The 24,044-nt window shown below is 45.0% G+C and overlaps 1 protein-coding gene across 4 annotated transcripts in view; it reads right to left on the reverse strand.

The window, feature by feature from the left end:
* Positions 1-4,036: 4,036 nt before the first annotated feature.
* Positions 4,037-24,044, reverse strand: part of RERG (RAS like estrogen regulated growth inhibitor) — an 881,812-nt gene continuing 861,804 nt past the window's right edge. For all 4 annotated transcript variants that reach the window (XM_069628365.1, XM_069628363.1, XM_069628362.1 and 1 more), the window contains one exon: positions 4,037-5,249. In XM_069628365.1, coding sequence (XP_069484466.1) covers positions 4,842-5,249 — 408 coding nt within the window. In that variant the 3' untranslated portion in view covers positions 4,037-4,841. The remainder of the gene's footprint in view (positions 5,250-24,044) is intronic.

Here is a 24,044-nt window from a genome sequence, read left to right on the forward strand (position 1 = left end):
GTAGGAGTAACCTTGAGACGTAGTGTTGTGGACTGTGTATGATGTGCGCTTCTAGACACGTAAAACCTACATTTGAAACACCCACCTCCAAACGTCTGGGTTGAATGGAAAAGTTGTAGTAAAGAACGTTTGACGTGTTTCCTGCGCATTGGCTGCAAGGTGAGGGGATGGGGCTCCACTTGGATTTGCAACAAAAAAGACACAGGGCACCCCAGGGATGTACCAAATGCATTACAAGGGATATGTCTGCAGATGGTAGAGCCAACTCAGGCTTCTTTGGGAAAGCAGAAACAATAGCAGATGGTTATTCCATTTAAATCAGCCTCACATGTCTCTAGAAAATGATATGCAAATTAAGTGTGGGCCTGATGGGGGATTGTGGCTCATTGGCACCTGCAATGTCAAAGCCTGTTTGTGCGGACACTGGAAGGACAGCAGAGCCCACAGTCACAAGTTGCACCCATAGTGTCACAGCCCCCACACCATAGAACAAGTCGGCTAACCTGTAGTAGGGTCTCCCTAGCAGAAAACGAGTGGGGTCCCATGCAGATCAGTTGTCGAACATGGGTCATAGTGTTGCTATAATACCATCCGGTCTGATAGCATAGCGAGTAGAGCTCTCGATTTGATATCTGTGCAGAGCCTACTGACACAGTTTCCAATCCCGGGAGGGCCAAACTCAGCCTTTCATCCTTCCAAGGTCGATAAATGAGCACCACACACCGTGGGAAATAATAAGCACTGCTCAGATACCTGAGGGTCCGCAGCGCTATATAAATGCTAAATTAGTATTATTAGAAACAAGCAGAAAAGGATGGCTTTGCAAATCCTTGCCTTAAGTGCCAAGGACGAGTATGCTCGTCCTTTTTGCATACACTTGTATAATAGCTTGGCAGTTTAGGACTCCAGTGGAGTACACAAATAAATGAAGGGGCTGAAGGCAGGCCTGGTTAAGACAACTTTATTACACCAGTAGTGTGTTAACAGCTCCAATTAAACCATAAACGCTGAAAGGACCCCTTTGAAAAACTTTGGTGGGCACCTTGAGTGGAACGCTTGTTTGATGGCTAAGGCTTGATAAAGTTAGCTCAAAGACCTCTTTTTTGGGTCGGGTGCGGCAGGAAGTGGGCGGGAATTGCCAAAGGAATTAGCAGGCCATGGGCAATCAATGGTTGGGTACATAACCAAACAACACATGAAAGCACTGTGTCCCTCCTCATATGTTATCTCCCCTAGCTGTACTCTAGTACTGTACTCTAGTGCTGTACTCTAGTACTGTACTCTAGTGCTATAGTTTCAGTTTATGGGTGGTGCTTAAGCTCCACCTAATAGCCCAAACTAAAAAGGCACAGAGCTGGATAGAATGTCTCATTTAGGTCAAGACAAATGCCATTATAAATGTCCTTATTTTTACTTTTTTCACTTAAAATAACATTATTTTTGCTCTTTACATTACTTACAATGGTAAATTAGTAGTTTGCCTCTTCATTTTGACCACCTCATTTTCAGTCTGTGTATTTATTCAAGATGTATTATTACACAGACACATCTACTCATTATGAGCTCCTATGAGGAAAGGCAGCATACAATGCCCAGCTGGAGCTACAAGGACCAATGTGAGAGGTGACACTGCTATTGAATTAACAATGACTATTCATTGTGGAAATGTGATGACAGAAAAAAATGAAAAAAAGTTGTTTGTTTGAATGTCCTTCTTTATAAAGTTACAGATGGCTGAAAGGAGGCTCCATTGCTTTGAGACAGTTCAAGGGTTATCATTTGGCCTGGTTTCATCAGGTAGGTGTTGCTCCCTAGATTGAAGAGGATGACCTTGAACTCTTTCAATCACCCTTGCTCACAAATCAAACAAGTGCCTACGGGCTGAACAAGACCTGGGGTGATACTCCCGTATCTTCCTTATGGAGCCTCTGTACAGAGACTGGTCCTGACATGTGCCTACCTCCTTTGATTTGATTGGAATGATATTTATGGAGCGCAAAATTCCCACGAAGGCATCTTGGTCCTACTAGTGTAAACAGTTTATTCTTTAGTTAAAAAAGAAAGGTCTTCAGGGCCTTGCGGAAGGCCAGATGATTGTTGACCTGAGAGAACGAGGAAGAGCATTCCAAAGGCCTGTTGCAGCCACAGAGACGCAGCAGCCCCCAATAAGACTGTATTTCACTACAGGAGCATACCGTAGACAGACGAAAAGCAGGAAATACTTTGCTCCCAATCCATAGAAAGCCCAATGAACCAGGCACAGAGATTTAAAATGGATGCGCTTGCGCACCGGGTGCCAGTGCAATTTGGCCAAAACAGGAGCGATGTGAAAACAGCCTAGAGTAGAAGATGCCAGCCGCGCAGTAGAGTTCTGGAGGACTTGCAGACACTGTGACAGGTAGGCTGGTTGGGCAAGAAAAAGGGAGTTACAATAGTCGAAAGACGAAGAGACGAGTGCAGAGACCACTGGTGCATGAAGATGAGTTGGGATAAAAGGACCACCAGCGAAGAAGCTTGAGTTGAAAATGGCCCAGCTGACAAACAGCACTGACCTGGGGTTCCATATAAAGAGAAGCAGAAAGCTTAAACCCTGCGTCTTTAACAGTGTAGACAGGTTTCGGAATGGGGCCAAGATAGGGAGGCCAAAAATCCATGGCCCAAAAGGAAGAAGCAGTGGGAGGGCCCACCACCAACACCTTAGACTTTTCTCCTTTCAGCTTGAACCAATTGGTCTGCATCCATTCCCCCATGGTCTCCAGGCATGCACAAAACCTGGCCGTGGACTCTGGAATAGACAGTCCTTGTCTTGACCACCACCCCTTCATCCCCATATAGCTCATAACTTGCAGCTGTGGGTGTGGCTCTGATCGGTAATTTTTCTATAGGGCGGTTCTCACCACTTTTAGCATCTTGTCCTGAGTAGTGGTGGGGGGCTCATACTGGGGTCTGGATGATCCCACAATGAAAAAATGTGTCACAGATTGCATAAAGAATACTTGAATGCTCTGAGATGGTTCGAGGTGTTTTATCAAATTCTTGAAGGAACCTATGCTCATTCGTCTCTATCTCTCATCTATAAAGCACAGTAATCCCTAACTAAGGTTTCTTTAGACTGTCTAAGCACTTACTTACGCTAGGTGTGTAGGCCTAAATGCAGTTTACCTTCTCTAGCAGAACTCCCTTAGAGACTTCACAACTCACCTACACTATTCAGTGGATAGAGTTCTATAGGGGTTACTGGGATGTGCCATGCAGACACTCTCTCTGATTCAGTCTCCTAACTTTCACGCCCAGTTACTCCCCCCTCTCACTTCCTTATGGTCCTTCCTCACTTCTCTCCTTTTTCCAACTCTGCCCACCTTACTCCGTCTACTCCATTTGTCTTCCTCCACTGTCCCTCTGATACCTCCCACTCCTTCTAAGCCTTGCCACTACCCTTTGATATTATTTTAAAAATCCTTATTTTAAAAGAAATGTGTTACTTATCTTTGCCTATGATTCCATTCTGATTCATAAGTCGTTAACTTGTGATAATGAACATCCATTGCTTAGTTGACCATACACTTCAATTAGCACGAAATTTGTCTTATTTATGGAAAATATACGTCATTCATTTGCATTTCAATCGTTCATCCATTATTGTGCCTTATTTTCCTCCAACTGTAGTAGGACTGCATCAAGTAACTCATAAAGTCTGACATCTTTTACACAGTAGACTGTTACCTAGACACCAAAGTACCATGACACATCATTTAGTTATATCTGATGCGTCTCAATGGATTGACTGCCATTGGCACATTGAACCATTGCAAAGTTAGGATAAACATTAAAGTGGGAGTGCAATGATTGGAGTTACTGATTTTCCATAGTTGCCCCTTGATTTACACGTTGACGAGACCATTGATCTGCTGTCTAAGCTATAGTTTGACAACCATGTAAATATTTGTAAATTCAAGAGGCTTAAACTTCACTTTCGAACAGAATCAAAATTGAAAATGCCATTATTTAGGCGCATAAAACAAGACAATCAGTGATATATTGAGATAAACATTTTTAATGCACTACACATGTATCTCACCAGCATTGTTTGTGGGACCTTTTTTCAGTATCATCACTGGATGCTACATGGCCTAAATAGTAGCAGCAACAGGTTTTTTAGTACAGAGTATTATGGTCCTTTCCCCATGCAAAATGAACAGAAGTAGATATAGCTACTTACTGTGGTTGTGAGCTGTTACATGATTGATATTTCCTGATTCTATTCACTGAAGCATGCCATTGGCAACTTATCACTACAATGGGAACAAAGCAATGCGATTGATAGATAAAAGATACATTTTAGAATCAGGGGTCCAAAGAAATGCTGAATATGTTGAGCAATGACAGTACAGCAGAGCTAGCAAAATGGGACCATGTATTAGGTATGAAAACAAAATCCTTTCTTTGGATTTTATTTGGGTAGCGAAGATCCATGAGAACACACATTTTACTGACAATTTATGTACACCAGATATTTCGACATTTGGTCCTCAACCCTCATTACTATTGCAAGTAGCTTCATTTTATCACACATCTGTTAGCGGATACGCTCAATATGTCCCAAAAAATCATTAGAAAAGATTTTTTATTATACATGAATTGGTACATATTGTCCATGACCAATATAACTTTGAATCTAAATAAATCTGATGCATTGCACTCAAGTGAGACACGAAGGGAATAATACAATTTGAGAATAAGAAGTCTCTCATCCAATATTTACTGCACAAATCTTTGTCGTTGAGAAATTGGTCATCAGATCTTCTCCGTTACAGTATTGTAAATAATTTAAAAAAAAATATTTAACTGCTGATTTTAGTGAGCATTTTGTTGATTGCTTGCTTCACATGGGTGGTGGAGCTTCTTCTCCTTGTTTTACCTTGGACCATTTTTCGGCGACGCACTTCGCGGCACAGCTCGTAAAAGGCCTCAGCAATATTGCCTTCCCCGGTGCAAGCTGAACACTCATAAAATGCACAAGCCAGTTCAGTGGCCAGTTTTTCTCCTTCCTCTGTGCTGACTTGCCTTGAGTGATCCAGGTCAGCTTTGTTTCCTACCAAAATCAATGTAACGTTTTTTGGTTTTTTTATTTCGTCTAGCAAGTTCTTAAAGGGGATCACTTCCTCAAAGCTCCCTCTGTCTGTGATATCGTAGACAATTACAAATCCTTCTCCCCACCGCACATGTCCTTCTCGCTGAATAGCATCCTCCTGAGAAAATGGGAAGAGAGGGCACATTATTTCCAAGTAAGGCAGTGATATTTCCCAACATTAATCAGTCTGTTATCAATATTGGACGTTTGCAAATCATTCCTAGTTATGCCATCTGAGAAAAAATAAAGTAACTGCATACTAACTAGCTGTGTGGTTTTTGATCCATTAATCTTGAGTTATATAAGAAACATTAGAATAAAAAACCGAAATGTTTTGAGAGACCTTAGCTAAGCCTACAGATTGAAGAATAATCAGCTTGTTTTTAAAAATTGGCTCAAGTGGTACAGAATGACTCAGATAACAAACACTTGGAAACAATGATGCATGTAATCGGAACTGACGACAGAATTAAGAGTGAATAACTCAAACGATTCTCAAGGTCAATCTGGCAGGCACAATTAAACCTGTTCTCAATTGGTATTTGGGAAACTTCTAATGGAACCGTCTTTGCTGCCAGCTATTACAGCCAGTCATTACATCGCTATGTAGTATCCCCCTATAAGACAGTGCCCAAAGTTCCCCTTACACGGATTCGGAGATAGAATGGTTATATTGAAATAAAAAAACTGCAAACACCTGATACAGCGGGACTTGCAAATGTTGTTTGTAAATCCTCTGTTGACATTATTTTATTTTTTGTCTGGAGAAGTCGTAGAACGTGGCTTATTCTAATTTATTAGAAGGGCAACATAGAAATCTGGGTAATGATAGACTTTTGGCCTGAAAGACTGGGTAAGAGGGAACAATATTTTCCCCCTTGGACAAACTGGATTTAGACCAGGTATCTTTACTGCTGGCAATATTTTAGTTCTATCAGCATTGGCTAGCAGGGCCAATAGAGCGAAAAACCTCTACTGTATGTTGGATTGATGAATGTCTCTGCCACATTTGACAGTGTTAATATCTCTTATTGAAAAAGTCTTGATCCAGGCCTCCTGAAGTTATTGATATTACCTCATCCTGACATCTATCTCAGAGTTTGGCTATACCAAAATGGGCTGCACACAAAACCCATCTCTACACGGGGACTGTAACTGGGTTGTGGGCTTACCCCATTGCTGTTTAGTTTATATATCTCGGATATGGGTGGTGCCTTATATGACAGGGGGACTGTCCCTCCAAAAATTGGAATTTACCATTTAAATGATGTGGTGTATGAGGTTGATATTGCTATGTTAGATCACACACCAAAGGGACTGCAGAAAAGCATTTGTTTGTTGAATAAGTATGATCCGATTCATGACCTTGAGATAAATATTGTGAAATCTAAGGTTATATGTTTCTCAAAAAAGAAAAAGCAGATACCCTATAGTTGGAAGTTAGATGGCCAGAGTATTGGATGTATTCAATCTTTCAAGTATTTGGGGGTCAAATTAAATCGCCACCTGTCTACAGCGTTTCAAAATGAGATTTTGGAAGAGACAGCAAAGTAAATCACAGCAATCTTTCGCTGTTTTGATAAGCAGTGTGGAGGTTTTCACTTGTACCTAGCATCCGAACAGATAAACAATCATTGGTTGCATCCATTTTTATAGGATAGAAAGCTGAAGAGTAATCAACGACACCTGGCTTAACGTATTGAGGGACTCCTGTGGCATCCTATGTTAGCCTTATCAAAAATACATAGAGTACATTCAATTAAAATTAAATCCGGTCTCTATTTTTTACTGCCTATCTGATGAGATGTTTGTTCCTTTTATTTAAATATAAAGTTTGTGGAAGATAGGAGTCTTCTGGGCCTTTGCAATGATACAATCCAGAGAGGAAGCTTACCTTACTTGAATGAATTAGTAAACATTAAAGTCCAATTCTCACAGATTATAGGACTTGAACATTTGGATGGTCTAGGTACACACAACATATTGGAAATAGTTAAACGCAGAGCCTTCCTATGTGCTTTGGAGAGAAATGCTACTCTATTAGCCTTTACATCTTTGGCTGCAGAATAGATAAAATGTACTCTGAATCATGCAGAAATACAACTGTATATAGAAAATGCCCCAAGGAGGAATAGGAGATTATAGTTATAAGATTTAGATTAAACCAGCTTGGAACCATTGAAGTTCTAGTCCCTAATCTTAATATTCCTTAGGACCAATGACTATGTAGGTTCCGTACGGCTAAAGAAAAGAAACTTTGAAATATCTGTCTATTTTCTGTGTGGACTTACAGAAGTATTGTCATGCTTATTTTGCACATATTGAACGACTCACTTTTTTTAATTCAGAATCTTTATATTTATGAATGAGATTTGGAATCCAGCTCTCTATGAGTTTTCAGGTTGATTTATTCTGGAAATCTTGAGAAAGGTTCTTAACAAATGTATACAAGATAAACATTATGAGTTGTCTGTAAATAAGGTAATGTGTATTTGTTCTTATGTGGTTATAGTTTACTTGTCCCTCTTTGGAGATAATTCAAAACACATTTCTAAGATAAAATGATGGGTCTCACCCCAAGTACTCGTGACAATGCTTTGAGGTTAGATGTGGGAGCTCGTAGTATAGTGGTTCAAGGCCAGCCTAGGTTTCTAGGGTTTTTCTTGAAATACTTATTAAACATCAAACATACAGAATTAGAGATTGTCTCATCACACATGCAAGATAAAGGTTACTGATATACATTGCTTTGCCAAGTAGATGCAGCTTTGTCTCCGTCTCTGCACGTAATAAGGTGTCCAGTTGTTAGCATAAGGCATATCTTAACAATAGGGCTGCACTTTAAGAAAATGGGTTCATGATGTCTAACGTTACCAACTACACTACAATTAAATATTATGCCACAACACACCAGGTTTTAGTTGCCAGCTGCAATATATCCTTTATCAAAGCACCTCAGTGTAAAAGTGTGTTATTAATGATCATCTTACATTTTCTGCTGCTTAAGGCGCACATGAATTGGTTAGTTGTTAAAAGGAAATGTGCCTGTGAGTCTGGTTCTGATAATAATCGTTTACATTTTTAATTCAGTTATCCTTATTTTGCTGATTTACAAAGGAACTAGATTAGGATCCATTTAATTAAAAATTAAAATGTAAGAGGATCATTAATAAAACGATTCTACTGTGGTGAGACCCATCATTTTCCTCAGACATTTGTTTTCAATTAGCTCCATAGAGGGACATTTAAAAAAATCCCTAATCTCACTCACTGCATGCAAGATTGAGCAGGGCCCTTTTGCCTCCTACACTTTTAAACATGTATCCAGTCCTTTCCCCATACTTAACATAACATTTTAACAGCCCTCTGAATCCTAGATAAACTCTCTTTGCTGCCATACCATTGTTATATAGAGAAGCCAACTACCACTCCAAGCAAACAATAAACCCAAATAGGTATATGAATCTTATACTTCAATTTCAATTTTAACATGCTGATGAACCATGAGTCAATTGAGCCCACTTTATGGAAGACCATAATCTTTGACTTTCATAGGTTCATCTCAATGCCATGGTCATGTAGGGAAAGTTAGCAGCATAGTCTGTGTAGGGTGTTATTAATAAAAGAGTTAACATTATTAACTGCTAACCATATTAACTTTAACACTACTGACATTAACAAATCGTTTTGGGGGCCAGAGTGGGTTTACAATTGCTTAGGCCACAGGCCATTCACACTGCAATGTTTAGAAAATGAATGCAAAATTGAAAAGCTGAACTGCAGTGTGTCTTGCAGATGCTGTATTCAGGGCACGATGAGACAGCAGAATGAGCTCTGGAGAGAACACATTCATTATTCATGCTGGAATAATGCAGGAAGAAAAGGACATTTGTTTCACATTCATTTAGGCACAGAAGGTGTGTTGGACAAAATTGTTGTGCAGAGGTCATTGTAGAAAAGACTGGAAAGTTACTTGGTGTGTGACTGAAGGGTGGTGTTGACTGACCAGAGGCATCGCTAATGATATCATGAGTGGGATCTGGGAATAGGTGGGGAGACGTTAAGGAATCCATAGGGAGATATAGGTAGGAGGCAGCCGAATGGAAGAGGCTTTAAAATATGCCGTGAGGAGAACGAAAATGAATAAATTGACACAAAAAGAGAGAACAGGGAGAGAAGGCAAGGGAGAAATATAACATTAACGGAGTCGGTCGGTATGTTCCTTGCCTGGATGGGGTTGTTCACTGCATGTTGTTCGGAATTGTCTGATGAAGCGAAGGTGATGTGTGCAGATCAGAGCTGCATAGACAGGGGCCGGGCGCAGAGCTGTTAGCATGCTGGTCGCTGTGTCCCTGAAGCTAAAGCAGATTTTAGCAGTGATAGACGATAGCTGTGAAGGGAGTGTGATTTCCAGGGAGGTCAATTAAGAAGCAGGAAGAGGCTTTAGACAATAAAATCTAGATGAATATAGGCAAAAAGGATAAGTAATTAGGGTACTCTCCAAAGTCTAATTAGTGAGGTGTCAAATTGGACACAAAAAGGTAAGAACTCATTTGTTTTTGAGGAACCGAAGGACAACTGAGTTAGTCTGTGTGTAAATTGTAAATCATGAGAAATGGGGGAGTTTTACTTTGTCATACGGTGGTGCTAAAATGTGTCAGTAATATTTACAAGGTTGGTTCCAAGGAATCCATGTAATTCTGGCAATTTCGCTAATGAATACTAGTTAGGTTTGCTCAACGTTTGTCAGGATGATTTGCCTTCTGTGACAGAACTGTGAGAGCAGGCTCCCTTATCTCACACTTAGTTTCAGTTTATACTTATTCCAGCTTTTATAACTCTGGCAAAATATTGACAGCCACAGTCCTGCAACTGCTACTACAACTTCTGAGATGAGGTCATTTTGCTGCAACTTCACGAGTAGGCAATTTTTACAAGGCTTCTTCAACCTCTACAGTTTGGCAAGGCACTCTTCTTTCTATGCCATAGGAAAGGGCTGCCTCTTTGCCTGTATTGCAGCTACCTTAAAATCTGCTTGTAGCTTTTAGTCTACTTCTTCTTCTTTGAAATAATCTCTGTCATGCAGATTTGAAAACAACTTTTGTTAACAAGTACCCTGCTCCCTTACCCAGATTTGTATACACCTTTCCTTTAATGGATACCGCAAAGATGTTGTGCCACTCTTCCAGCTTTGGATGAAGACCCTTGTGATCAATGACTTCAAGAACTTCAGAACACTGCTGTATAGTTCTTACTTGAGCAGGATTTATTGTTATACAGTTCACTCTATGGGCTTGTGTAATACTTGTTCTGGCTTCAGCTTCAACTACTTCTATGACTTCCACTTCAGCCTTTAATGAGTTGCAAAATGTGGACCTTCTACTGGTAACAAAATTAGGCACACGCGGTTTCATTTTACTCTTGAACTGCCACTTCAAAGAGAGAAGCGTTCCCACGTTTCAGTCAACATTCAGCCCCCAAGGTATTGGGAAACATGTTCTCACGCGCGGCCCCTTTAATCTGTGCTTGCAACTGTTCTGGAAAGTCTGTTTTACTTCAATTAAGCTACCAGCAGCATTCTCAGTGTTAACAGGAGCCAAGCGACTGGTCGGCAACAAAGTGATGCTTATGTTAGTGAAAATAAAGGCTTTTACTAAATGCGAGTGTTTCACATAAGCGCATCTTGCTTTGCCCTTATTAAAACAACTTCCCACTTCTGTGGATAACTTCTACTCCCTTAGATGAAAGCGTGAGCACAATTACAATCTGGCTATAGTTACCAGAAAGGTACTTCTGCTGTTCAGGAGTATGGAGCTTCCTTTTCTGACTCCCAATTACAATGTTACTGCTGCTTCCCGGCTTGGTTTCTTCTCCTGCTACTACTGCGGGCCCTCTTTGGATCCACAACCCTCTGCTGCATTGGTGTCTCCGATCCGTTCTTATCAGGGGAGAGTCTTGTGAGAAACCTGAAGGTGTCTCACCCACTAGTCCCCGGGGATCTGTCATCCAGGTGGCCAGGACACGGCCATCACCTTTGGATCCAGTTCCTGGGGGTGGACCAGTGTGGGAGGATCACCTCGATGAGGTGCCTTCGAGGAGTTGAAGTGGCACACCGGACGGTGAGACTCAGTATCCCCTTCGCTGTAATACCTTTTCCTCATCCTACCAGGTAGGATAATTAAGAACTCAACCCTCCCGTCCCCCCTTTCCCGACACAAACACTTTCTCAGGGATGGTTCACCGTGAGCGACAATGGACTAACACCAGAGCTGTATACCTGACATGTCCCAATACCATGGACAGGCAAGGTCAGGCAATTACAGATTATTACACACATCTGACTTCCATCACACTTCCCCACATGGATAAAAGGCAGAGTGCAAAAGCACACTGGGGGCGAGACAAACCACACGAGAAAAAATCAGTTCCAAGATGGCAGTTTAATTCAAGGTGAAAGACTTCAAGACCAGAGAGAGTCACAAGGAGGGAAATACCCATGACCTCAAAAGATGGTTACTTTCATGAGCCTTGGAAAGTAAGAAAAAGAAGACCAGGAACTAATGCTGATCAAACATGCAGAGTGTGTCAGAGGTACCCGGTGCTCTCCCGTGTCAATAACCAAGGCGGAGAGGAGCGATTGCCACTGTGGTACTGTCCTTGGCGCCTACAACAAAGTGGCATTAGAAAAGACAGCCCAGCCGCTGACAGAGAGACTGATACCAAACCAGCTCTTGTTTTGAACCAAGGTTGCAAGCAGCAACATTGTACAAAGAGAACAGTGTGTGACACATTTGCAAAGAGCGACGCAGATATAATTGGAATCAAAGACGTAATTGAACTTTGAGAGGCAACCCAAGATACAATAGACGGAGTGTTCCTGCGCCGTATGGGGGCTCATTTGAAGGTCTCTGTTAGGTGTCCAACTGATGCTGAGTGTGTGAAAAAGGAATACTGAGATCAGAGTGCTCATGCACTGGGTCTTGCTGAACCCTGTGCACATTCGAAAGTCATCGATAGTTTAAAGCACATCACAATTGGTCCAAGAAAGAATTATCTGAACATAGTTTGAAAGGGATCTGAGCCTGGAAGAGGGGGATCCAATGTTGAACTCTTTGTTTTGGAAAAGGATCTGAGCCAGGCTGAGGGGGATCCAGGTTGAACAGCCTAATTGAGTGTTGGAAAAGGAAAATAACAATTTCGTGGTGTTTTTGTATACCAGGCCCTCTGAGTCACAAGACTTACAAGAAGTAAAGAGGTTTAGACAAGGAAGATCTTGTACTGTGAAAAGGGAACTGTATCCTGTTGCCGCAGAAGCCAAAGTGTGTGCGTTGCTCGAGTGAACCGTCTTGTCTCGTGCTGAAAACGTGGGGAATGGAGGCCAACAACCCGAACATCCTGACTTATCATTTTGTGAACACTTCTTTCTCTTTCATGAACAACAACCCACCTTATTTTGCAAATTGGGGATAAGGATTGGCCATAGGTTTTTTAGTATAGGCCTTCTTTAATTTGACAAGATTCCACTAGGACTGCATTATTATTATTTGATGCTCGTAGGTTTAGGTAGTCGTTTATCTCACCCTTGTGAAAGTTCAATAAACACCCTTAAACTGTGGTCACTTGTGTCTGTCTTACTGTTGATACCATGCCTTCCTTACAGTCTCCTACTCTCCAGTGTCCCTTGGTTTGCTTCTGCACACGAGTCTTGGGAGAATGCATGACTTCAGCTATGCAATCACAGCAATGAGGCACCCCTGGAAAGACTTGCTTTTGCTTCCAGTCTCTTCAGTGCGGCCACAGCCGAACAGGGTTTGTGAGTACAGGGCCAACCCAGAGTCTGCAGGTGAAATCTACCTCCTCACTACTCAGGCGCCCCTTCTGTGGTCACACTTCCTTGTGAACTGCTGACGTCATCCTCTGTCTCCTCTGCTTCTGCGACTGCCGACCTTCCAGCTCCTGCCGTAGCTTCTTTCTACTGCTCCTCCCTGCTGCAGCCTTTTATGCCCCTCAGGTGGGCTAATTAGGTTCAGGTACAGGTCCTTAGGATTAATTGCCTGAGATTGTCTAGAGCCATTAGGTTTGGCTGCTTGACTTGGACTCCTGTATGACTCTTCAGCCCTCTTCTTTTTCACAGTCTCTGAGGGATTCTAGGACTTGTATTTTATTTTGGGGGAAATGGATTTTGCGAAAAAAAAATAAGGTTTAGCCCTTTGAGAGACTGAAGGGACAGGAAAAGTCAGATGTTCATCTTTCTAGTTGGAATACCTTTGGTATTTTGGAGGATATAGGGTTTAAGGGGTATAAAAGAAAGGCTCTGGAAAGTTAACATCTTTATACCTTTTTTGTCCCAGATGTTACCGGTTTTCTTTTAACCCATGATTGACATTCATCTAAATAACAAGTTGCTATAAACTCTCTGGGGAGGATCTTACTATCGTCCAAGTCTTACCATGTCTCATCCTGCGACATCCCCCCATCTCCCTGGGCCTGGTCTCCACCCAGGCAAGCCTCCCGCAGTTCACCACCACCAGGATTGGGATCAGGAAGCATCTGCCTTCTCCTGGCCACCTGGGAGGAGATTCTAGGCGGGGTTTTAGTGCAGATAAGCCAGATTCTCCACAGCTATGAGATCTATATCTTATTTCATTGTCTGGATATGAGTTGTTTTGAGGGGTATTAGGATTACTTTTGTGGCTGTTTCTGAAATAAAGTAAAAACCAACTTAGAATACTAATTAACAGCAACTCATATGTCAGCCTCCTCACTCTACTCAATAAAGCAAGTATCTTGTCAAAGCAAATGGTCTGTGCACGTGTGCTTTGCATGAGGTGCTCAGTAATCTGGGCAATGGATTTGTTCCTGTATTCAGTGGTTACATATTCCTGCTGAAAGAGCAAACACTACGCCCTCTTTTGTCAACTGCCAATGCATGATTGGGAGAAACACACTGGAGACAACTGCATCTCATAGCAGTCCAGAATGTCAAGCCCATGTCAGGTTCCCTAGCCCAGTTGCAAGAGGGACCCGATCCAGTGACACAGGGTGACAGTAAAAACTAACATGTGGCCTGTGGCTGTACTGCAGCTTTTTGCATGTTACTTGCATTGGGAGGTTTCCCTGGTGTGTAGGGAACAATCATCAGGATGCAATTTACCCACCAATTGCCTCTGATCCCTCAAGTAGGATCATCCATTCTTCTTATGCAATGGCTAGAGAATGTTGTTTGCTAATCACTGGTCCTGTGTATGCCAGGGAGGAGTGGAGTCAAACCCAAAGTCACACACATTCTCAATTGCTTATGCAAGGCTCGAGTGTGTGTATATCGTCATTCCTTAACATTGGAAGGGCAGAATGTGCAGGGAGCACCCTAGGATGACCCTCAAGTCATGATATTTGTCTTAGGGAAAAGGAAAAAGATGTTAACTTCCCACAGTCCAACATTATTAGAGGCTAAAATGGCCACTCAGCCCTTGCACTTCTACAAACCTAGTTTCAGGATATTCCACCACCTTCTCACTTATCACCGCCTCTTCTCATTATCAGAGTCCCACAACCTAGGTTCTGGGTATTTCTTCCCCTTTTCTGCTTGCCATCACTTCTTCTGCTTGTCAGAGTCCCAGACCCCAGGTTCGGGATATTTCTCTCCCATTTCTGCTTGCCACCATTTTCTCCGGCTCCCATCAGGAACTGCCCCTTTGCGTACCTGTTTGCTTGCGTCGTGAGTGCGTCCACCTCCTCCCAGCTTCCTACTTGAGCCATGGGATTTGTGGTGCTTAGGACGGCTTTGTTTGGTATATGGTGGATCTGCAGCACCAACCATCATTCAGGATGACGTTGCACTTCCAAAGCCTCGGGAGCGCCTATCACCTGCCTCCGCCAACCTGGCATCCCTTCCTGCATCTCAGGACTGGCTCAGGACCTCTCTGCTTCTTCCTGGTTGTCCTGGCTTTCTTTCCATGCCTGGCTGACACTGTGCCTTTCCTCACGCTCCTCCAGGGACGACTGGTTCTCGTCAGAAGTCCTTCTTTCCTTTTTATTCAATCACCACGTTCGGCTAGATTGAATAGGCTGGTCTGCTCACTGCGGTTCCGTGGTGTGCTCCTCTGCACTACATGCAACTTCTTCATGCCACTACTATTCTTCAGAATGTCATGACTGTTCTTCTTTGTCTCAGTATGATTAAAGGGGGGACAAACCTCTACTTTGTTGGCATACATAAAAGCATGGAGGATTCTAGAACACTAGAGAGGGTAAAAGGTTGAGTGAGCTGGGACCTTGGTAGAAATATACTGCTTTTCCCCTTGGGTGTTCCCTCCCCATTTGATCCTCCCACAGTGCAACATACCCAGTGGGATTATTGGACTGTGGCTTCACTGCCCTGGACACATGAGGAGGGTTTTCCCTAATGGGAGAGGGGACGACATCCAATGATTTGTCACACAGTCCAAAGTTATGTTCAATCAAGGTTCTATAAAAATGTATACTTTAATTAGACACATCTTGTACAAGACTAACTACCTAGAAAACACTATTACAACCACAGATGCAGCAGTTGCTATGGTCCAGCAGCAAGCTGGGGACGAGGCAGCGTTGAATGGCAGAGGAGCTGTAGTCTTGTAGTGTCTACTCGAGATGTGCAGACCGGATGGTTACCAGGTTTGGTTCAGTGGTTGAGTATCGACTGCGGTCAAGCTGGTACCAAGACACACAGGCGAGTCGGTTCAATGTGCAGGCTTGAAGGTCAAGATTTGGAGAACACCAGGGTTGGGTTGATCGAACCACAGTAGGAGCAGTGAAGAAGCTGGTGTTTCAGACAGCGACTCGAGCAAGCAGTATCTCGTAGTTCGAGCCAGAGCAACAACGCACTTCTGCAGGTGTAGTGCAGCGGCAAACAAGGTTGAACAGCGGTTGGCATTTCGGAGAACAATGGACGCCAAAGGGCAGCATCAATGGGTCCTGCTGCATTGCTTGCCATTGAGGCACGCTCAAATCACAGTTTGGAGTGGGTCTTCATTGACAACAGGGCCTTGGCTGTTCTATCTTCCAAGTGCTTTGAGTCCCACTCCAGGGTCTTGAGGGCCAATGTCAGTCTGTTTATTTGGCTCCAAAACCCAGGGAAGGCTGGCACACACCTTCAGGGGAACTGCAGCATGGTGAGGTCCTAGGCACAGGGTGGCTGGCAGAGAGGCATGTTAATGGTCCAGTAGCAGTGTTCACCCCCAATGCTTCCAGGGGATGGTTAGGGGACAGATCTTGCTTCTGCCTTTGGAACCTTTCCTTCACCCCACAACTGGAGGACTTTAGATAAGGACTTCTCTCTCAGCAGAGTCCAACGAAATCTGTAGAATGGTCCAAGATGATTCAAAGAAGTGGTGGGAGACTGCTTCCTTTATAGGCAAAGGTCCCCAGGTGAACTAGAACAAGCCTGCTTTAGGAGTCCAATCATTGCTCTTGAAATGTGTGGACATTGCCCTTATTATGTCCAAAGTGCTTTGCTCTAGAGGAAGTGGAGGGGACAGGAAAGGGAAGAGTTTCAGCGAGAATCAAGATAGCAGAACCCGCTCAAAATTGTGCATATCTCTCTCTAGCTATCCTAACACCACCCTCTCCCCATCTCAATAGGATCAAAGACCTTTAGAAATGCAGCACTCTGGTGTGAGGCCTGGCCTTCTGTGAATGGGTGTGCCTTATGATTTCAGCTCCCAGGCCAGCATCCTGTGGAGTAGCTGTCCCAGGGAGACAGGTGTTACCTACCCTTACAAAGGAACAAAGAGAGACACTCCACCACGCTACCTTCCTGCCACTAGGGTAGTGGCCAGCCATATAACACTTGCACAGCTGAACTAGGCCCTCAGGGCTGACAGATGTGCTATATCAATGTAATGTGTCTGGGATAACTCTGACACATGTTGGCCAACATAACCTAACTCAGGTATGACTTATATTTACAGTTGTATGTGCCATTGGGACCTCATCTCCAGAGTTATGTAGTTTTTGGAACAGGGGTGCATATTTTAAATGCCGTCCCTGTGCTGCAGATACTTTGGTGTCACTGCAGCTGCAAAGAGGTCACTTGTGACCTCTGAACCTGCTCTGTGCCACTGGTAGAGCAGGTGCTGCAAATCCGGGTACTGATGCAGCAAGGCACAAGTACAAGCTATGCATATTGCATGGAGCTTATGAAAAGGAAATTGTAATAGTTCATAAGAATTTAAAAAGTCAGGGTTTTCGCACTCTTGCCAGATGGCAAGTCAACACATGGAAGGTAAATATGGGGCCAGTGACCGGATTCTATGAGAAACAGATGAAAGGATATGTGATCTGACTTAGCTACTTGAGGGTTACTGAGCCTTCACCAGCCAAGTGAAATGGATTAAGTTATGATATTTTATATTACAATATTTTATGTTAAGTAATGCCTTAGGGATCCAACAGATTCACAGCTGCTTGCACGGGCTCACAACTAGTCTAGTCCGATGACCTCTTAGCATATGTACTTAGTTTAGGATGGCTCGTATCAGCTCTCCCTTACACAGAAGTGAAAGAAAACATTTGTTTGGATGGGCCAGGAAACTCCATAATTTAATGAACTGAGCCAGAAACAGTTTTATTTGGTTTGCAAAGTAATCACTACTGTTCTTTCTACGATATCCCAGATGGTAAAGAAGATGCACCTGAGGAAGTAGCTTGACTATGGAGAAACATGTCACTGGGTCTAGTTCCGCCCCCTGCTTGCCCGGGCATGTCTTTGTCATGGGGTTGGATCAGGGAACTGATCATAATTTAGGAGCTGGCACTGTGGAAATTCTCTCTTGACAGTTGATACAGAGGTTGACAGATTTAGCCAGAGCTGGCTGGGAAGCTTGTGCAGAGAACTAGACCAGCCTATTCAATCTAGCCGAACGTGGTGCTTTTGACAAATTTCTGCAAGGATGAGCTGTAAAATAAAGTACTCTTAAAAGAATCCCTCATGGATTGGTCAGGCCCTGATCCCTGCACGCTCTCTTGTGACTACATCCCCGGGTGGCAACAGGGAACTGGTCACCATTTCAATGTCCTCGGACCACTGGGAGCATTTGTGACAGCACATTTGTAAAGGACTCTAAGTCAAGCAGCATTTATGACTGTTCGCAGATGGAACACTAGTTATTTTCCCACTGTAAGGGTGCAGAAGGAGGAGACTGGCACACAGGTGGCATGGTTGTTGGCATACACTTTTATTGTATCAGAAATAAAGAGTAAACCTACCTCTCCCTAACTCTAAGCAGTGTTTCCCTATCTCAACTAAAAATACTAAGGATTTGATTAGGATGTCCGTGTAAATCAAGAGTCCATCGCCCTATGTCAAAAACCTACTTCTGTCCCTTATACGTATAACTAAAGAGGTATTGGATCTACTTGGTCCAGAAGAATGGATCCTTTCTTCTGAACAGCGGATCACAGTTCCAATTGTTAGGTGAGATCTTTACCACAAATGACTCCCTCCCTCGAATGACTCCATTCTCCAGGTCTACATCCCTTCCCAAGGTAAAAAAACAAAGTTCCAGGTTGTAATGCCATGTAAGTTCTCAGTTCAAAATCAAAAGGTATAGTTCCTGTTCCAACATCAACATTCCTTATTACCCATAGTTGCTTCTACACTAGTGGGTTCCTGGAGAATGCCTCCCATCACCAGGTATCTTGCATTCAGTGTTTTTTCCTCACAAAGCAGGGGGGATGACTCCCTTCCCATGGACTCCCTTTTCACTTGGCTTCATTTTTTCACAATGCCTGGGGAATCACTCCCTTACCCTGGCCTTCATTGGCTTTGTTCTCACACTCTCTTGGTTTTTACTTTCACAGTTCACAACACCAGTGGAATGACTCCCTTCCCCTGACCTTTCTTAGATTTACTTTCATATTTCACAACACCAGGGGGATGACTCGCTTCCGCTGGCCTTTGCCAAGCTTACTTCACAGTTCACACCACCAGGAAGAATGTCTCCATTTTCCTGACCTCTCTACAGAAGTCACACTACCAGCTGCACCTCCTCAGATGTATTCTTCCTTTCCTCTCCTTCCCCCAGAAGCTCACTGTCTCCAGAGCTCTGGTTCTCTCTAGGCTGGACTATTGCAACAGCCTCTTTCTAAATCTGCCTGCTTCTACTCTCCGCCCTCTGCAACTTATCCAGAACAGGACTGTGAGACTTGTCGTTGGCCTCAAGCCCAGGGATCGTATCTCTGCAGGACTGAAATCTCTGCACTGGCTCCCAGTGGCTGAGAGGATTAAGTTCAAAACCCTCTGCATCGTCCACAAGGCCTTCTGGGGCTTGGGACCTCAATACCTTCAGCTCTTTCTTCCTAAATACCTTCCTTCTCGAGCTCTTCTCTCATCCGCCTCCAAGCCCCTCAGGGTCAGTCACTTCTCCAAGCAACGAGTTGGTGGTAGATCTCTTTCCTCGGCTGGTGCCTCCCTCGTGAACAGCCTCCCTGCCTCCCTTAAACTTGAGGAGAACCATCTCCGGTTCCGGAAGCACCTCAAAACCTTTCTCTTTGCTTCTGCTTTTTCTCCTCCTCTCCTCTGCTGACCCCCTAACTGGAACTAGAACTGCACTCGCTACCTTGACACCCTCTGATCTCAGCACCACCTGCACTGCCCACCTGGCAACCCCTGTACTTGGGGACTGTTTCTGTATCCCTACAGTCCCCCTCCCAGCCCTTGACACCTGTTGTCTGCACTTATCCATTCACTTGCCACATGCTGGCTGCTACTTACTTATTGTTATTATCTTTGCCATGTACTGCACTGTCCCTGCTCCCTTCCCACGCACTTGTGCAATCTGAATGACACCTGGCCTAGTAGGATCGTTGTCCGTCCTCCCTTTGTTCCCCTCCCTTGCCTTGTCGCGCCTTGAAACACTTGTGTATAGGCGCGTTATAAATGGCATATCATATCATATAATATTGGCACAGTTCACAATACATGGGGAAGTGACTCCCTTCCCCTGGCCTTTCTTGGCTTTAGTGTCACAGTTCACAACACCAAGGGAATGACTCTATTCCCCAGGCCTTTTCTCAGGCTTACTTCACGGTTCACAACACCAGGGGGAATGGCTCCTTTCCCCTGGCCTTTTCTCAGGCTTACTTCATGGTTCACAACACCAGGGGGAAAGGTTCCCTTGCCCTGGCATCTTTATAATATTGGCACAGTACACAATACCAGAGGGTTTCCCTTGCACTGGTCTCTTTCTATGATTTGTACACTTCTCCCCAACGTAGACGTGGCTTCCAGTCTTGTGGGTGTGGGTCGCAGACCCATAGGATTCTCTGCTGGTAGTGTGGCAGACCTGGTTCACTAGCCTGCTAGGTACTGTGACTATGAAGATGACTGATGAACTTTCCTTCTTGTGGATGCGGGTTGCAGACCTGCATTGGTTCACACATTATTTTTCCACAGTCATTTTCCTGGGCTATTTTCTTTGGCCTTCTTCCCAGGGTATCTCCACCCTTCTTATATGAACCACAAGCCTCTCTTCTGTCCCCACGGCCAGCCTGTGTTGGCCCCTACCTTCAGGGAGTGTTTCTGTGGGCTCCGGTCAGTTCTGGGGCCTGTTATGTTATGTTATAGAGACTTGATAAAGCACACGTACGCCCGAGGACATCTTGGCGCTGTCGAGTGAGCAAAGAACAGTTCAACATAAAAGTCAGACCATACTAAAACAGAGTAGTTTTCAGTAGTCTGCGGAAGGTCAGATGATCGGCAGCACCACGGAGGGCGAGAGGAACGTCATTCCAGGCTCTTGCAGCCACTACAGAGAAGGCTCGCCCTACCTTGCGCGAAAACCGGTACCAAAGAACTGCTACAAGAAGCGCAGATTGCGATCTCAATAACCTGGTCAGAACATAGTGGACGGATTTGGCATGGAGGTACTCAGCTCCCACACCATAGGCCCTCATTCCGAGTTTGGAGGTAAGTAACAGTCCTTACCGGCATGGCGTAAATAGCGTGCCCGGGCAGTCATCAGTCTGCTAATAGAGGACTATTATGACTTTGCAGGCACGAGCTTTGCGCCATGCCGGTAAGGTCATTACCGCCATGCCGCTAAAGGCTCCTAAAATGCCCTTAGCGGTATCAAGCGTAGCGCAGATAGCACTACCGACAAGGTCCAATGCGGCATTAGCGGTGACTACTATTAGCGATGACCAATCCATTGCCATTCTCACTACACAGGACCCATTGGATTCTGCTGTTGTCGTGAAAACATCCTACTATCACACCACTATGCCCAGGGCCCTGAAGAAGGGAGCTGGCCGCCTGCGGAAGGAGAGATTTAATGAGGATGAGCTACAGATGCTGGTTGACACACTACAGGAGCATGCTGGGACATCCTGAAGAGGGAGGCAATACTGAAAAAAAGGAGATCTGGGCACTTGTTGCTCAGAAGGTCAGTGCTGTTGAGAAAACCCCACGCACAATCAAAGACTGCCGTAAGCGCTGGGATGACTTGCGACTTAGAGTTCGAAATATTATGTCAGTGAACAGGAGCCAGGCAATGCGATCAGGAGGAGGTTACAGCTCACCAATCAAGCTCACCCCATGAGAGGACACCAGTGCCAGCATGATAGGAATGGAGGGGATAGAAGGTGTTGGCGAGATGGAGTGTGGCACCACAACATCGGGCGATGGAGGTGAGTGTCCTAAGAAAACATTGTATTGCCAAGTCTGATGAAAGTCAACCAGTATGTCAGTCCAAAGAGTCACGCTATGGTCCAACACACACACACTCCCAGCAAAGTAGGCGGACACATCACAGACACATGCAGATGTCTGCTGCAAGGCAATGCCGTACCTGACACATACCACACAAAGATGTAAATGCCATGAGTCACACAGTGCGCAGGCCCAAAATACTATGCATGTCAGATAGCATTGCTCTTGGCCAACATGAGTGACGGCGACCTATGCCTGCATAACCCAACCATGTATCAAACAACGTGCTCATCCAAACACAAATACCTATTACCCCCAATTGTGTGGATGATCAATTGTCCAAATGTATGTACGATGCCTATCAAAACATCACTCATGCCGTCCCTCTCTTTGACCCCCACAGGCTCTGACCATGACAGTGATGGGCAAGACGCAACCCCTGCAAAGGCCACACCCCGGAAGAGGTCCCGGGATGACGCAGACCACCATTCGACCTCGAGGGAACAACCCAGGGGCCGCCGTGCACCAACAAGCCAGACACCCCAGGTAGCCATTACACCGGTGCCGCCAAGGCCGGTAGAGGGTGAAGCACCACGACCACCCATTGGCCATCCTGAGGAATCAGCCAAGGCACCACATTCAGAGAGTCCAGTATGGCTGGGGAGGTGGTAGCCACAGCACCCCTTGCTGTGGAGGACCCGCAGGATGACATATGGGTGCCCATTGTGGACGATGTTTCAGAAGTGGTCCGTACGTCCAGTCCACCGGCATCCCCCCAAATATCGGCCCTCAAAAGTGACCATGCCACCACCCTGGAGAAGTCTGGTCAGGAGCTGATGGAAGGGAACATCAGTCCCATTTTGCCAAGTGTGGAGGCTGAGCAGGTTGAGCAGGACAGCCAGGGAGCATCAACCTCCACAGGTGCACCTCGCAGCGGTCAGAACAGCTAACTGCCCTTGTGCGGCAGTTTCTCGAGGACAACAGACTGGCCAGACAGGAGTGGCGTGAGAACTTCGTCTCTCTAGGCAGCTCCATCACAGAGAGCACTGCCTCCCTGGCCAAATCCATTGCGGATAACACCAGCCACCTCTGCGAGGAGGTCTCGGCCCTCCACCATGTCTTAGGATGAATAACGGATGCCATGGAGGCAGGGCATCCGGCTACCCAATCCCAGCAGGCGGCCACACCGTCGTCATCCAGTTCGACCCAAACGAGCCCCCCCCACAGGTCGGCACATACCCTGTGCCGGCAAGACATGCCACCACCTGGACCAGGCAGTGCCAATTGATAATCAGGGCAGCCTCATGTAGGCATTGGTGACTCGATGGGACATGTGTGGGGGAGTGGGAGGGTGGTGAGGGTGGTGGAGGGTTTTTGCACTTTCGTTATCATTGCTATATTTGATACACCCATTGTGTGAAAATCAAGACCTGAGTGGACATTCATCATTGCGTATGTGTCATTTATTCATATACAGTGCATAGTGTACATGTACCCCCACACCCAGTGCCCTCTGTCCAACTATCATGTCACCCTCTGCTGCCAATTGTGGCAGACATATTGTGCTATGACTGACTGGCGCACAGCACGTTCCTCCTGTGCATCGGCACCAAGATGTTGTCCAGCCACATCGCCTTCATCCCCTTCATCATCATCAGGTGGTAGCAGTTCAATGTCAGGGGGCAGGGGCACATTCTGGCGGATACACATATTGTGCAGCATGACACATGTCATGATGATCTTGGCCACCTTCTCATGCCTGTAGAGGAGTGTCCCACCCGACCGGCTGAGGCAGCGGAATCGTGCCTTTAACAGGCCAAAGGTCTGCTCGATGACCACACGGGTACGGGTATGGTTACGATTGTAGTCCTCCTCGTGCCGGTTCTGTGGGTTTCTGACAGGGATGAGGAGCCACTGCTTCAAGGGATAGCTACTATCACCTGCATGAGAGGCAATGAAAGGTAAATGTTAGGCGATTCATGATGGACAGCTGTACTGGTCACACATGCCTGCAGATTATTGTTGCCCACATGCACATGTCCCTGGATGTATTAACGCCATCTTCAGTCCCTCAATGTGTCCTGTGCCATGGAATAATGGTGTGGGGTGCATCTCCAAGATGATACATGGTGTGCACTGACGTCTTGTTGCACATGCATCGTGCACCACCCGCTACCTTGATTTGGGTGTAGGTACTTCGACCAGGGATTTCAGAGACAGCGC

The sequence above is a fragment of the Ambystoma mexicanum genome, chromosome 12 (assembly GCF_040938575.1).
Source record: "Ambystoma mexicanum isolate Mex_15411 chromosome 12, UKY_AmexF1_1, whole genome shotgun sequence".
Classification (NCBI taxonomy): domain Eukaryota; kingdom Metazoa; phylum Chordata; class Amphibia; order Caudata; family Ambystomatidae; genus Ambystoma; species Ambystoma mexicanum.